Below are 14837 nucleotides of genomic sequence, written 5' to 3'. Positions count from 1 at the left end.
AACAGTAGAAAATGTATAAAAATAATAATAATGATATAAATATATATTGGAATTAAGCGGGCTAATTAAGAGCCGATCGCGGATGTTTATGCGTGAGATAGCGAAATTTTTAATTTTTTCGCTATGACAAATAATTGTGCACGAGGCACTACATTTGCTTGGTACTTTGCCAAGACTTTTTAATTAGGAATGAATCTCAAATTCGAGATTTTTATTCCTATGTTCCCCTCTGACCCCCCTAAAGAATTGTAGGCGAGAAAAATATAAATATATATTTATATAATTATTATTATTTTTATTAAGAATCATGTCCCCATATAAGTTTTTCTTTTCTTCGAGATATTATGATTTATTATTACAGAATATCTGTAATTGGCACATCAAGAAATCAAAATTTATATATAAAGATTTTTTTTATTATAGGGCAATCGGATGGCGACTCGGTCTTCAAGCTGTCACGGGAGTGGTTTTTCTCACTTTTATTCTTGGCACTTTTTACCGTAGCGCTTCGTTATACCATCCCCAACGGAGAGCAATCTTACATTTAAAGAATCAAAAGCGTAAAATAAAAGATAAAAACAAGGCCGACGACAGGCCACCATTTTTCGATTTTAGCACTTTGAAGAGTAAAACAGTGAGGATCCTCTTGGTGTCGACCGGAATTTCGGCGTTTGGGATCAACACACCGATATTTTATCTGGTAACGATAAGAAGTGAATTTTAAAAAAAACTGACACAGCACATGCTGCATCCATTTTCTATGCTTATTCCTGATTCGATAATAAGTCGCGTAAAATAAAATTTTTTACAAAAATAAACTTTATAAATTAATGCAGATTACAATATTATGTAGATATATTATTGTATTAAATTATATATGTATATATACAGATGTACCTATAAGATTTTATTAAAATTGCGTAGAATTGATCTTCTATATCTACAATTTAAATAAGATTAATTATTTTATTCTAACTTTATTTGATCGTTATCATTATTTGCTTCTAATAGATTATATTTTTTAATTATTTAAAAGCAATAAATCTTCATCAAATCGCTATTTAAAATAAAAAAAATTATAATCTACTTTTGTATATTAAATTGTATTTTCTTCTGCCTAGCCGCAAAAAGTAAATGTTAATATCCGATGTATATATATTTTAAGTTTGTAGATGCATAAAATAAACTATTCTTTATAGGCGCATCAAGTCGAGGAGGAAGGTCTCGGGGATGCAGTCGTCTTGTTGCAAGCTTATCTCGGACTAGCTTGGACTCTCGGCTGCGTAGCATTCGGCCTTTTGGTCGTTCATCGCAGCGTCGAATGCAGGATAGCCCGTCAATATCTTACACAAGCGGCCGTCTTCGTATGCGGACTCTGCATCCTCGCTCTGACCGCCGTTCAAGGAAATTACCACGGATATGTTATGTTTGCGTGGATTTACGGTAAAGTCAGACTTTCATTCGTGAAAAAGTAATAGTAGAAAATCTTTTTAAAAAAATCTTTCTTGACAAAGATGAGAAAAAAATGTTGAATTAACAAAAAAAATCGTTAGATAATTCTTGATGTGTTAATAGTATAAGTTAATAATATGTCTCACACACACACACAATATAATATAATATATACAATATAATAAATAAAATTGTGATATTTTTTCTGATCAAACATTGTTTCATTCTTTCTTCGAAATAATGAAGATCGTAAAAAATAGACGATTCAAACCGCCAAAGTTGTCATAATGAAAGAAGATAATAGGGATTTAGCAGCGCAATTTATCCACATTTTCCTTTCTTTATCTCATGTCATAAAAGATTTTCGAGATCATATAACGAGCAATAAAAAAAAACGCTGGTTTTCTTGTAGGTATCTTCTGCGGCGGCTATCATTATAGCCTGAAGATGTATACGTACGAAAGGGTGAGAGCGCGGAACTTTGCTAGAACATGGGGTTTCGTCCAATGCTCTCAAGCGATACCAATTGCGATCGGAGTGCCAATATCGGGTAATAAAAAAAAGCTAACGTAATGATATTTGTGCATTCCCAACGAGCACAAACATTCTATCATATATTGTTCCATTCTTTGCGATTATTTAAGCATTTCACTTATAAACAAACTTTTTCGAAAGAGAAAGTTTTTGAAATATTTGAGAACATATTATAGAGATTATGTTCTGCATAAACTGAATTTCTTTTGTATGTGATTCGTGTATTTCGCAGGATATATAAACGTAGGCTGCGGTGGTAAGGCTGGCTATTACTTCAGCTCAACCTGCGTCTTAGTTGGCAGTTTCACTCTCTTCTTCATTGATTTGCATAGAAGAAATTTGTCCAAGCATAAGCACAGAGTTAATGGTACGAAACACACTTGCGCCTCGGATAACTGTCCTCAACGACGAAAACCGTCATTCAGTCAGGAACCCGAAAACGAAGGACCTCACGTGTCCGCTGCTGGAGCAGCCGGAGCAACAGCCGCAGCACTCGTCTTAGGAGCTGATATTGTTCCAGTACAAGGTATATTTCTCTTTCTTTCTCTTTCTTTTTCTTTCTCTCTTTTGTATTTTTTTCTAATTTTTGCAATTTTATGAATAAAAAAAGAGACTATACATAGAAAGAATCCTCTTTAAACGATACTACAATATTTTATTATAATACGTTATAATATAATTTACGACAACTCTAAATTAAACTCAAGTTCTAATCATATATCGTGCTTTACTTTTTATGTATTACTTTTTATGTTATTTCTTTAATCATTTATTATAATTAATTCAATTTATATTTATTATAATTAAAGAAATAATTTTAATTTACATTGTTAGAAATAAAAATAAAAATATAAGATTAATTTATTTTTTGTAACTGCTATCTTTACTTTTTTGCAACTGCTCTCTATTACTTGCAGTGAGATTCTACTAATTTTTTCTTTCACACACTGCAGTTATATATTCATAGTCTTTTAAATAAATAGATTAATATTTTATTTGCATCTATATATAACATTATATCTATATAATATATGAAGCATATTATAAAGTGTGCAAGGAAAAATGTGTGTGTACTAATTATATTATAGATATTACATATAAAATATTCGTCACAATTATTATTTCAGGTGAAACAATAAACGCTTTAGGAACAAATAAACCGGAGCTTACATGTATTTCAGAGGAAGGTATCGCCGATATGGATTTACCCGATAATCTACTAGAAGATCTCGACTATATAGGAGACTGTATAACCTCGTGTAACAAGGTCGAGAACTATCTCATGCTTTCAGAATTCGAGAATAATTTAATCGCCGAGATGCCGATTATTATGGATCGTCGCGGACGCAGATGGTCCTTGGCGCGATCCAAGACCGGTCAATCTAATTGTGGTCAGACTAGCGGCGTGCAATCGACAGCTGACGAAGAGGAAGTTAAATCGAAGTGGCGTTTCATGAATGTACCGCCTAATGCTAATACCAGAATGATCACTGTCATCGATGAAGCCAGCGCGTAATTCCGAATTACGAATAATCCAACGTTATTAATCCTAAACTTGATAAGATTGAAAAAATAAATTAAAATAATAAATAAAAAAAAGATAGAATTTACAAATAGGAGGAAACGTATAATTTTTAGCGTATTTTTAATGTAATCTTTTTGTAAAGTACTCTAATCATAAAACTAAAATTAACATGAGAATAAAATAAAAAAAGATACATGTATAAATCTAATTAATACAGATTTTAAAAACGTGAAAACACATTTTAATTGAATAAAACTAAATAAAAAATTGCAAATCTATTACAAAATTATGAAACAAAAATATATCTTATATAATATATTTCAGAAACATCATTTCTAACATGTCAAATTTCTGTATACGCATATTTTTGTCAAACTTGTAAAAATTATGTTAGTCATAAAGGATAAGTAAAAATACGCTAATTTGAATAACTTTGTTCGCTGAGAATGTAATCACTCCGATAATACAGTTACTTAATTCGCGATGCAATTAAGGACAATAACGTCGACTTTCGACAAGAGGAAAACCACGGAAACGCTCCGTCCATATGAAAACAACTTTGATTTGCGTTGGCATTTTTCTTTAAACTTGTTATTTCATTGTCTAGGATAAAAAAAGTAATCTACTGTTACATACTATATAATTAACTAATTGATGACATTATGTTTTAAACCTTAAAACACTTCAGAGGATGGAAAATATCTGCTAATTACACGAATGAAATAACAAGCTCAGACTCCTAATATTTTACAAATGATTGTTCTGCAACCGATAAAACAATTGAGAATACAATCGTAGTAAACATGGCATTGACAAATACAAATATGATAAATTATGTTTGAATAATATTTCTGAATTTTAGAGAGCACTTGAAAAAGGTCTAATTTTATACAAATTATTTTCTCTAATAAATTAATTTTTTAATTCTAATACAATTTAATAAAATCTAATAAAAAAAAAATATATATAATATAAAAAAATATTATATAAGAGCATATTTTACTAAGAATTTTATTTGATTATTTTGATATTAATTGTCGATTTTTATAGATAAAATGCCAGTATACTTTTCGTTGCGATTATAAATAATAATTGACTGCAAATGAAAATTACTTATATAACTATAGGTATGTACACACACATGTTAGTTTAAATTTAAGGTATGGAAACTAGTCCGATCGTGTTTTAGAAGTATTTGTGAAAATATGAACCGGCGATCGACTTCAGATAATAATGTGCATCTATTTATTTATCAAACTATTTATATTAGAATATAAATATTCAACATTAAGCCATGTATATACACACTTACATTATTTTAAACATGTGCAATTGTCGACCTATATTATGCATCTACAACAGCAATATTTTTTCTGCTTAAAAATTTATCTGGATAAATTAAGATTTTGTGGAAACAATATCACAACATCTTTATCGAGCAAACAGCTTTCCAAACAGAAAAAATTACGGATAAATGTACAGAATCTGAGAAAAATTTCATAAATATTTACGAGTATCAACGATTTGATTGAAATCTGAACAATTCATTCAAGCAATAAAAATAATTGATATTTAAAATACATTTTTCTGTGCAAGACATATATTCGTTGATAATTATTCATAAAATTAATATAAAAATCAATAATATACTAATTGACTGCCATTTAAAAGATAACACAAAACTTGCCAAAAACATATCTTGCGTCCAATTTATAAATGCTTTTTACTAAACTCTCAAATTACTGCCATTAAGAAAATACTGACAGGTTAACGAATATATATGGTGACAAAACATGTTCACTTAAAAATGTTCAAAAAATAATAACAGTAAAAAAATTAATTAAAAAGTTGAAAATCGAAATAATTTACAATTATTTCTGATTTTATATTGCCAAGTTTCAAGAATGCTGCATTAAGTTTTTCTAAAAGAATTCTGTGCTTTACAACAACAAATATATGTAGACATAGCAATCGCCCAAGAAACAATAATTATTACCAAATTTCTTCATAAGTAAAGCAAGTCGTTAAATGTACCATAGTGATAAGATCAATATAACATCAAACAAAAATCGCTAAGCGTATTGTATTGTCGTAATGTTATTGATATTAAAATATGATTCAAATATGTAATTCACACACGTGTGTAGTTTTTTTACAATATCCCAATTATATATTTTCTCTGCATTTCTAAACGAAAAGTCTCGCAATTACAAATGGATGTTTCATTAGCATGAAATGGTCGCGGCGTGCAGTAATAGACACAATTTGAAATTGGGTCGAATTAGAAACAGCACTGCCAAACGACCCTATTACCATTCCAATAAACGTGATATCGATAGTGTCGCGTTAATTACGAATTCTTGATCCTCTTACTAATTTCAAGCGAGGCGTGCGTTACGTCGCGATTTAACTTAATGAAGCTCAAAGATTTATATTTCAGAATTATTTATCGATCGGTGACTCAATTCTCCTTTTTAAAACTGAAATAGTCTTGAAATGATAATTTGAAAATATAAAGCAATAATTTACATGCACTTAGCCTTAAGAAAAAATGTTTAGTTTATGTGTTAAAGTATTAAAAATTAGTGTCATAAATAATGCAAAAATAATATTAAACTTTTTATATTAATTTTAAGACATTATAAAAATTCAAATATAATTTTATATAATTTACATTTTCTTTTTTATATTTTTTGTTTCTATATTTTTGAAAATATATATTCTAAATTTTCTTTTATTCTATAACTTTCTTGAAAACAAATATTTTCATAACTAATTATAAGTATATCTTATAAGTACAACTATTAGATAACTTAATACTAGTTTGATCAGAATAACTAATCTAAGAGATTAGCTTTTTTATTTTATTAACGACTTGGATTTATAAATAATTTCGTTTAAATTATCATTATTTAATTTTTATTCAAACAGATCAAGAATAAGCGCGCAGGCGAACACACAAATGTTTTTGATTTTTAATTGAAATATCTCACAGAAATATATTAAAAAATAAATTAAATATCGGATGTATATTGCCTCGCGTTACACGTTAATTAGCACGTAATTGTATGCGTGTGTCGATTGGTATGATACGTATGCGATAAAAGGTAGCACAATAGGGAACAGTCGCGTCGAAGCGTTTCACGGTGCTCCCGTGGCATGAGTCGTGACAGTATATTCTTACTAGAAAAATTGCAAGATTTGGCGAGGTTCTCAAGGTAAGTTTCGACAATCTTTTTTTCAGTGACAAAATTCGATTGTCACAAGTTATCAAATGTTCATTCTCCCTACAAATCTCTTTTTCTTTGTTTTTCTTATTAGTTTGGAATGAGAAATAAAAAAAATCTAATTTCTCATTCTATAGCAAAAGTAAGTATAGTAAAATTTTTTGTCTTTCTTATCGCGTTTTTTTCAATAATGTACCGAGTTTTCTCGAATATCATCTTGAATGTCTTATTTATTATAGATTTGTAGATTTATTACAGATATTATTGATTTTATATTATGTCTTATATTTATTATAGATGATTCGATATAACAAATTTTTAATGCTTCATATAATGATTTATTGATTGATAAAGCTATTATTTATTTATATTTATTATACTTATTTGTTCTTGATACATTTGATACATGTGTGTGTCTACTTTAGTAGTATATCAAGTATATCAAGAGATTTACTAAAACTGCGATATAATTGGAAAAAAGATGTAATTTTTTTATCCCCAATACCACCCTCGATATCGTGGAATGAACATTATAAATCACGAAAAGAGTCTTCCAGCGGTCTCTTGAGTCATTTTGGCTGAGTTCTTTTTATGAACTGTCATTGTCAGCTAAAATATGTGTCACACCCCACATTCTATCAGTTCAATCTGTCCCTCTCATCCATCGATCATACTAGCTACCATACATCGCCAATCTTGATCATCCCGATGAAGAATGTGTACAGGTGCGGATATAGGACGCAAACACTAACAACGTGTGATAAGAACGACCGCGTCTTGCAGAATCGAGGGTGATAAAGTGAGAATGGCATACGGAAAACTACACGTACTACCATTGAGTCTTTTCATCTTGATTCCCGTCACATTTGTAATTACGTAAGTAATTTTTGAATGGAGAACAATAGATTAAATTATTAGAAGCAGTTATAATACTAAAACAGAACAAATACATTTTTCAGTATAAATTAAAAATTTAGACTATTATAGTCTCTAAAGCAATCTTCTTCGATTTCTTTCTTTTTAGAATTTTCAATTAGCTTGTTAATTTTCTAATTAACTATTATTCATATTTCTTAGCGAATCTTAATTAATGTTTATCTCGCTTGCACTGTCAATCAATAATACCTTCCCAAAATTAGATACTAAATGTGATATGAAGTTAATACAAAATTTATGATCAAAATCATTTTGATGTCAATCATTATCGATAATGCTTAATGAAAAAAGTCTATTAATATGCTTTTTTTATTTATTATAACAATCTTGAAAACAAGATCAGAATATAACCACAGAAGTGTAGATACTCTGATAATGCTTGTAATATATTTTAAAGATTATATTTTTTATTAAAAATAATATTGTAATTTAAAAAATTATACTATGTTATATCTTTTTATATCGATATAACATAGGCAGAGAACCAGAGAGAGTACTTATCATTTTGAAAAAAACTGATTTAAATTTTATCCTATTATATTATTTTATTCTTTTTAATATGTATTATATAAATAATTTTTAAAACGTTAAACAAATAGTATATATTTCACTAAAATTAAAATAAATAAAATTTTAGAGAAATAAATATTCTAAATGTAAGTTGATTAATTCGAATTAAGGAACAATTTGTTTTACAACTTATATTGTATTTTACTATCTGTTCGAATAGTAAATGCAGAATTATTAACGATGAAGAGCTAATCGTACCAGAACTTTGCGAGCGATCGAAGAAATCTGATGCAAGCGTTTTATATACTCGCTCGCGCCACACGTTTATAGTTTATAAATGATTCATGTTTCAGATACACCATATCGGTGCAATGGGACCACGTGGTGCCTGGATTCCCTTATATATCAGAGACCGGCACATTATCCCCGGAATCCTGCATATTTGCACAATGCCTGAATATTGCAGCTCTTTTACGTATGTATATACGTATATTCAAAATTCTTCAGAGATTAAACTAAATTATCTCATTTATTAAATTAAATTAAATTAGATTAAAGTAATTAAATTTATTTCATTTATCTTTAAGAGAGATCTAGGTTTTCTCAAAATAATTAAACAAATACAAGTTTGAAGAAAAAGATATCTAAATAAGATTCATTGCTAAATATGAAAAAAATTCGTAAAAAATATTTAATAAAAACAAAATTTAAAAGCAGAAATTATTTAAATAACTATAAAATAAATAAATAAATAAATAACAAAAAGCATAAGTAAAGAGATAAAGAAAAAGAAAGGGAACTAGAGAAATAGATTTAAATAAATTCTATTTAGATATAATAAAAAATTCGATCTGCATCTTTCACAGTTGGATGCTGCGTCTACATTAGGCATCGACAAGTATTGCAATGGCAGATAGAGAGAGGTCGTGACCTCGTAAGCAGAAGACTTATTGTGGTGACCGCATGCTGCGGCATCCTTGCTTGTTTTGGTTTAGATATACTCGCCAATTTTCAAGAAGCTCGCGTAATCGCCGCTCATATGGTGGGAGCAATGACTTGCTTTTCTGCTGGTACTCTCTATTTCTGCTTTCAGGTACCTCGTAATGTGGATCGTTACGTTTTATCGTGGGTATTCTCGCGAAAGGCATTAATTTATTGATAATGTTGCAACCACTCTTTGGTGCAATGCTAATTAAACATTTATCCTTAAAACAGTATCAAAGTAGTTGGAAGTGATGGAATGGATAACTTTTATATAAAAAAATAATTTTATCATCACATGAAATAATTATTAAAATAATTATTATAATACTAATTGTTTTAGACATATCTGAGTTATAAGATGGTACCAGCAATGAACGGTACGATTATCGTTTATGTGCGCGCAATTCTCTCCGCTCTCACATTGATATTAACAATCGCTACAATTATTCCTGGCTATATCTCAATGTCTGAATTTCAAGGTAAGCACGTTATAAATTATAAGTATGTATAATTGTATAATCTAACAAATAGCTTAGCGAGATTCCGCAGTTATTCACATGCAAAACGGCTAGATTCTCATTCAAAAATTGCATACAAACGCAAAATTATTCACATCTAAGATTTTTTTACTGTATCATAAAATAAAAAATATTATTCTTATCGTTAAATAAAATTAAAATAAAATGGCTTTTATTTTTAATTGAAATATGTTCAAACAAAAATAATAAAATAATAAAAAATAAAAGTAATATAAGAATAGATAAATGAGAATTTAACTTGTTATGCACAGGTAATGATTACAAGAAGTGGCTACCAGCAGATGGTGGTTGGGGCTGGCACGTCGCGAGTACTATATGCGAATGGATTCTCGCGATAGTCTATTGCGCATTTCTCCTCACATTCGTTCTGGAATTTCGATTAATTAACTTTGAAGACCCCGTAGTTACGGTATCACAATTAATTATTGTTACACAGAGAGAATTTTCTCTTAGAATTTACCTTGAAAATCACGGTAATTATGGGACAATATGGTATGGAAAGAATTTTATGAGAATTTTTCTGATTAATATTAATCACAATTAAAATAATATCTATTACAATATAAAATATAAAATGTTTGATTAATTTTACTATGCAGTTTAGTAAAATTAATCAAACATGTTTTATATTTTATTGTGATAGATATTATTATTTTTATTATGATAAATATTAATCAGAAAAATTCTTTCCATACCATATTGTCCCATGATTACCATAATTTTCAAGGTAAATTCTAAGAGAAAATTCTCTCAGTGTACTGATATGACATTTTTTTGTTTGAGAAATTACACTACTATCGATCTCTTTTGCATTTGTTAAATTTGTTTCTTCCAAAAAACTTTTAATATACTATATGATATTCTGCCACTATTGTTTTTTTCGCTACAAATTTTTTAGAATTTAGTTCATTAAAAATTTGAGGAAATAAACAATGATTTTTTATCAAAATTTTTTAAATATTTATCATTAAACGTATCATTTTTTATTATTATTTGTAAAATCTCATTAAATTAAAATTTAATTTAATTTAATTAAAAAAGAAGATTTTGTTATAACATTTACAGTGTAATATATTTTAATCCTTATACAAAATTTGTAATTATTTTTAAATAAACACTATTTATCTTAAAAACTATAAAAACAAAAATAATATCTTAATATTTACTTGTTAAAAAAAAATTACTTTCGAATTTATCGTTAAGAATATTGTATTTAAAAGAAAAAACTATGATAGTGGTAGAATATCTTAATATACAGTCATTTTTATTTTTGCGCGTTATTACCAACAAATTATAATTATGGATAATGAAATTTACGACAAAAATATATTCCACGCATTAATTTTATAAATAACTTTGTTTTAGTTAATGTATTTGGATAAAATCGAGAACACGGGGTTACATAAAACGGAAGCAACAACGTCACAAGATACGTAATTTCTTTTCTACATTTGTCAAGCTTGCACTAGCTATATATTTAGTCCACAATATCCTATCTCTCTAATATATCTTATACCCCTGTGACAGTTATTACACAGTTATATCGCAAAGAAAATAGTAAAGCAACGAGAGACAAGGATAATAAGAATAGCATATAAGTACATATTGTAGAATATAACAGAAAAAAAAAAAACAGTAATTGAGTCAATCACAACAGAAAAATAAGACTCGATATATGAATTTCCTATGTCAATGAAAAACAAAATATAATTAAGAATGCTATATATAATGAATAAGAAGAAAATTAGCGTTGCGTGTACTGGCTTTCTCTTCCTCAGAACTTTATTACTCTAGTAATACCATTGATTTAAATACAGTTGTGTAAGACACATTAATTATATAACCAATAATAAAAAAATATGTCATTATAAATCAAAAATTGAAACATTATATCCGAACAGTGCAAAATTGAATACATCGAGTACAGACAAAGAAGTTTATAAAATTCATATCATAAATTATGATTAATTATGCAACTTTAATTACGGCAACCAATTCCTGTTTTAATAGCGATTGCTATTAAATGTAAGTAATTACATTCATAATAGTAAAACATTTTATAATAATCTAAAAATAAACTAAATAAGATAAAGATAAAAATTATCTTTCGTCATCATTCTCTTTATTCAATACCTGCTCTAGTATAATTTTTGTTTTTTAATAAATACACAGAGAGAATTTTCTCTTAGAATTTACCCTGAAAATTATGGTAATCGTGGGACAATATGGAAAGAATTTTATGAGAATTTCTCTGATTAATATTTATCATAATAAACATAATAATATCTACACGTTAAAATATAAAACATGTTTGAATAATTTTACCATAAAGTTTAGTAAAATTAATCAAACATGTTTTATATTTTATTGTAATAAATATTATTATTTTTATTGTGATAAATATTAATCAGAGAAATTCTCGTAAAATTCTTTCCATACCATATTATCCCACGATTACCATGATTTTCAGAGTAAATCCTAAGAGAAAATTCTCTCCGTGTATTTATTAATGAGTGAAATATATTATAAGATTCTCCATTTTCTCTATTTTTTTAAAAAGAGGAATAAATATTTTACAACTATAACCGTTTTATGAGTAGATTATTGCAGATATTTGTAATAAGGTAACAAAATAATTTGAAAAAATTAATATTATTAATATTTATTATTTATTTATGTATTATTTATTATTTATTCATTTGTTATTTATTTGTTATTAATATTAATGACCCTAATATTTGTGAATATCATTGAATTTTTGCGATAGCTTTTTATTAAATTACATATATTTTTTTTTTAATTAATTTTTATAAAAATATTTTTATAAAAACTATTTATATAAAAATATAAATGAGATAATATATAAAAATCATCACAAACATGTAAAATTCCAAGAATATCAACAAAAGTATGTTGATCAAAACATATTTATATTAAGAAATCAAATAAATAAATTATTTTAAGAAAATATGCAATTTCAAAAAGAATCGTTAGTTTAATGAAAAATCACCTCAGTCTAGACTACATTTCACTTGGCGATCACAACATTCCTAGTATGATTTCATCCTTGATGTTCACTAAAAGCTAGACAAAGATAACGATAGCGAGAATTGCCAAGTGAAGCGTAAAATTCTGAACGACAATTGTTCGAACAATAAACATTACGATGGACGTTCCATGTCCATTAGAGTTACAATGCTTCCAATTATTTGATCAATTCAGATGAAAAAGACGAAGATTTTCTCTTGTAGTCGAGCAAGGAAATGCTTGAAGCATTTATAACTCTAAATTAAGTATCTCAATAATGTCGGTTTGGAGAGCCGTGCGCCGCGCCGTACAATCACGACACAATTCATCATGATTTTAATGAAAATATTGGGCCTGCTCTATTTCTGAAACAATAGATGAGAACAAAACTCACCGAAGCAGCTTATCGATGTGGCACGACTCTTGATTTCGGTCTAAATTTTCTGTATTTATTCTCGATTTATGCACACACTCGCGAGACGTTACTCTTTCACGCTGGCAGTTTTGAATGCGTGACGCGTCCCTTGTTACGTACACTCGCCACAAGCGGCGCTGTAGTCGCCACCGCTGTGACCACGTGACTCAACCGCATGATGGCTGCGTTCGGAAACGTCATCCGAGAATCATTCCCTCTCTTTCTACATCATTTCACTCTCAGTGATATAGAAAGAGAGGGAATGCACTCGGGTGACGTTTCCGAATGCAGCCCATGTGTGAGAATGCATGTGTAGTGCAATGTTTGTTGTTTCTAACCTCTGGGTACGATTATGCCATAAATTCAATAATTATGATTGTAATGAACTATAAATAAAGCTTTTTGTCGCCTGAAAAACATGTGACGTATAATAAAATAATATTTATTGCACATATGTGTATATTGCAGACAGTATGTGTGTGCATGCAACTATATACATATATTATATATAAAGAGAAAATTAATATACACTCTATTTAATATGCAATAAATAAACATTTATATATTTCGTGATGGATGTCTGTAATGATATTCTGCGACAACATTATCGGGAAGATCTGTGAGTGTACCGTAAAATATATTGTAATATATTATAATATTTTTAACAATTGTTATATATTTGCTAATTATATTATATTAATTTCAGGAGAAAGTAAAAGTTTAATATGTCTGTCAAGATCGCTACTTTGAAACACATTCTATGCATAAAATTATAAAGAAGAATACATCGAGAAGGGAATGAAAGACACGCTGAGCAAATTCAAACATTTCACAAATGTAAAGGCTGAGTTTGACACATATATATGCAATTATTATGTATGTGTGTATGTATTATTATTTATATATTACTATTTAAAGAAAAGAATTCTAAATAATAGACTGTTTTATGTTACAGAAAGAAGAGACACTTTTAATGGAAAAAACCATGGAATTGGAGTCGACATTAATAAAAGAATGAAATAAATATTATTGGAAAAATAATGACACAAGCAAGAAAGTATTTTGCTGGCATCTTACTACATGTACATTGTCTTATTTTTTAGACCAAATTTTTCTGCTTAAAAATTTATAAAAATCTAAAATATATTCCATTTTTTATAACAGATAAAAATATATTGTAGATAAAAAGTATCTTTGATATTTGGAAAAAAAATAACTTTATCTATTAAACAGCAAATAAAAAGTATTCAACACAGAATGGAATATGCTAATGAATAAAATAAACAAATTATATAACATGCTAACAAATAAAATAAAATACAATGTAAACATGTATCACACATACATATTTTTATTATATATAATGAGTATTATTAAATAATTTGTATTTTTTACTCAAATTTTATTTAGTAAAAATATAAATCTATTTTTATTATGGAAATTATAGCTTCTTTAATAATAAATACTATTTTATTAAATATTTGTTATTCTCATATAAAAATAGGATTTCTGTAATCTTTAAAATGTTACATTATAAATATTTAATCTATTAATAACCAGCACAATAGAATCATATTAGAAACTCACTCATTACTCATTACATACTTTGATGCAAAGTAATGATATCATGGATTATATAAAAATATGATGTTATAAATTTACTTGTACAATAAATTGTTGATATATAT

General features: G+C 27.7%; 2 protein-coding genes and 1 long non-coding RNA gene across 6 annotated transcripts in view; all 3 read left to right on the top strand.

The window, feature by feature from the left end:
- Positions 1-5582, top strand: part of LOC145936632 (uncharacterized) — a 52577-nt gene extending 46995 nt beyond the window's left edge. For all 3 annotated transcript variants that reach the window (XM_083038990.1, XM_083038989.1, XM_083038988.1), the window contains 5 exons: positions 424-700; positions 1200-1443; positions 1865-2002; positions 2219-2512; positions 3114-5582. In XM_083038990.1, coding sequence (XP_082895116.1) covers positions 424-700; positions 1200-1443; positions 1865-2002; positions 2219-2512; positions 3114-3502 — 1342 coding nt within the window. In that variant the 3' untranslated portion in view covers positions 3503-5582. The remainder of the gene's footprint in view (positions 1-423; positions 701-1199; positions 1444-1864; positions 2003-2218; positions 2513-3113) is intronic.
- A 1067-nt stretch (positions 5583-6649) lies between these two features.
- LOC145936647 (DNA damage-regulated autophagy modulator protein 1-like) lies at positions 6650-11477 on the top strand. Of its 2 annotated transcripts, none has more exons than XM_083039030.1 (7): positions 6650-6729; positions 7464-7614; positions 8538-8659; positions 9051-9277; positions 9509-9647; positions 9959-10116; positions 11073-11477. In XM_083039030.1, the coding sequence occupies exons 2-7, from the start codon at positions 7544-7546 to the stop codon at positions 11142-11144; spliced, it is 789 nt and encodes a 262-aa protein (XP_082895156.1). In that variant the 5' UTR covers positions 6650-6729; positions 7464-7543; the 3' UTR covers positions 11145-11477. The 2 variants fall into 2 exon arrangements, with proteins under 2 accessions (XP_082895156.1, XP_082895157.1); XM_083039031.1 differs by having other exon boundaries at positions 6663-6729; positions 7453-7614.
- Positions 11478-13350: 1873 nt separating this feature from the next.
- LOC145936649 (uncharacterized) lies at positions 13351-14500 on the top strand. Its single transcript, XR_014425422.1, has 3 exons — positions 13351-13768; positions 13856-14025; positions 14105-14500. It is a non-coding gene; the product is annotated as an uncharacterized LOC145936649 (long non-coding RNA).
- Positions 14501-14837: the final 337 nt, after the last annotated feature.

This window comes from Prenolepis imparis, unplaced genomic scaffold (assembly GCF_030444845.1).
Source record: "Prenolepis imparis isolate NDT839.2.m4 unplaced genomic scaffold, iyPreImpa1.0 SCAF_5, whole genome shotgun sequence".
In the NCBI taxonomy this organism is placed as follows: Eukaryota; Metazoa; Arthropoda; class Insecta; order Hymenoptera; family Formicidae; genus Prenolepis; species Prenolepis imparis.
The sequence above is the reverse complement of the archived record's forward strand: the minus strand, read 5'-3'. Positions and strand labels throughout refer to the sequence as shown.

What these genes read in the sequence shown, in the direction of transcription:
- LOC145936647 (XM_083039030.1), top strand. Translation starts at nt 7,544, where the DNA reads ATGGCATACGGAAAACTACACGTACTACCATTGAGTCTTTTCATCTTG. An exon ending in GAATATTGCAGCTCTTTTAC is followed by an intron (nt 8,660 to 9,050) that starts GTATGTATATAC and finishes CATCTTTCACAG; the next exon opens with TTGGATGCTGCGTCTACATT. An exon ending in TTGAAGACCCCGTAGTTACG is followed by an intron (nt 10,117 to 11,072) that starts GTATCACAATTA and finishes ACTTTGTTTTAG; the next exon opens with TTAATGTATTTGGATAAAAT.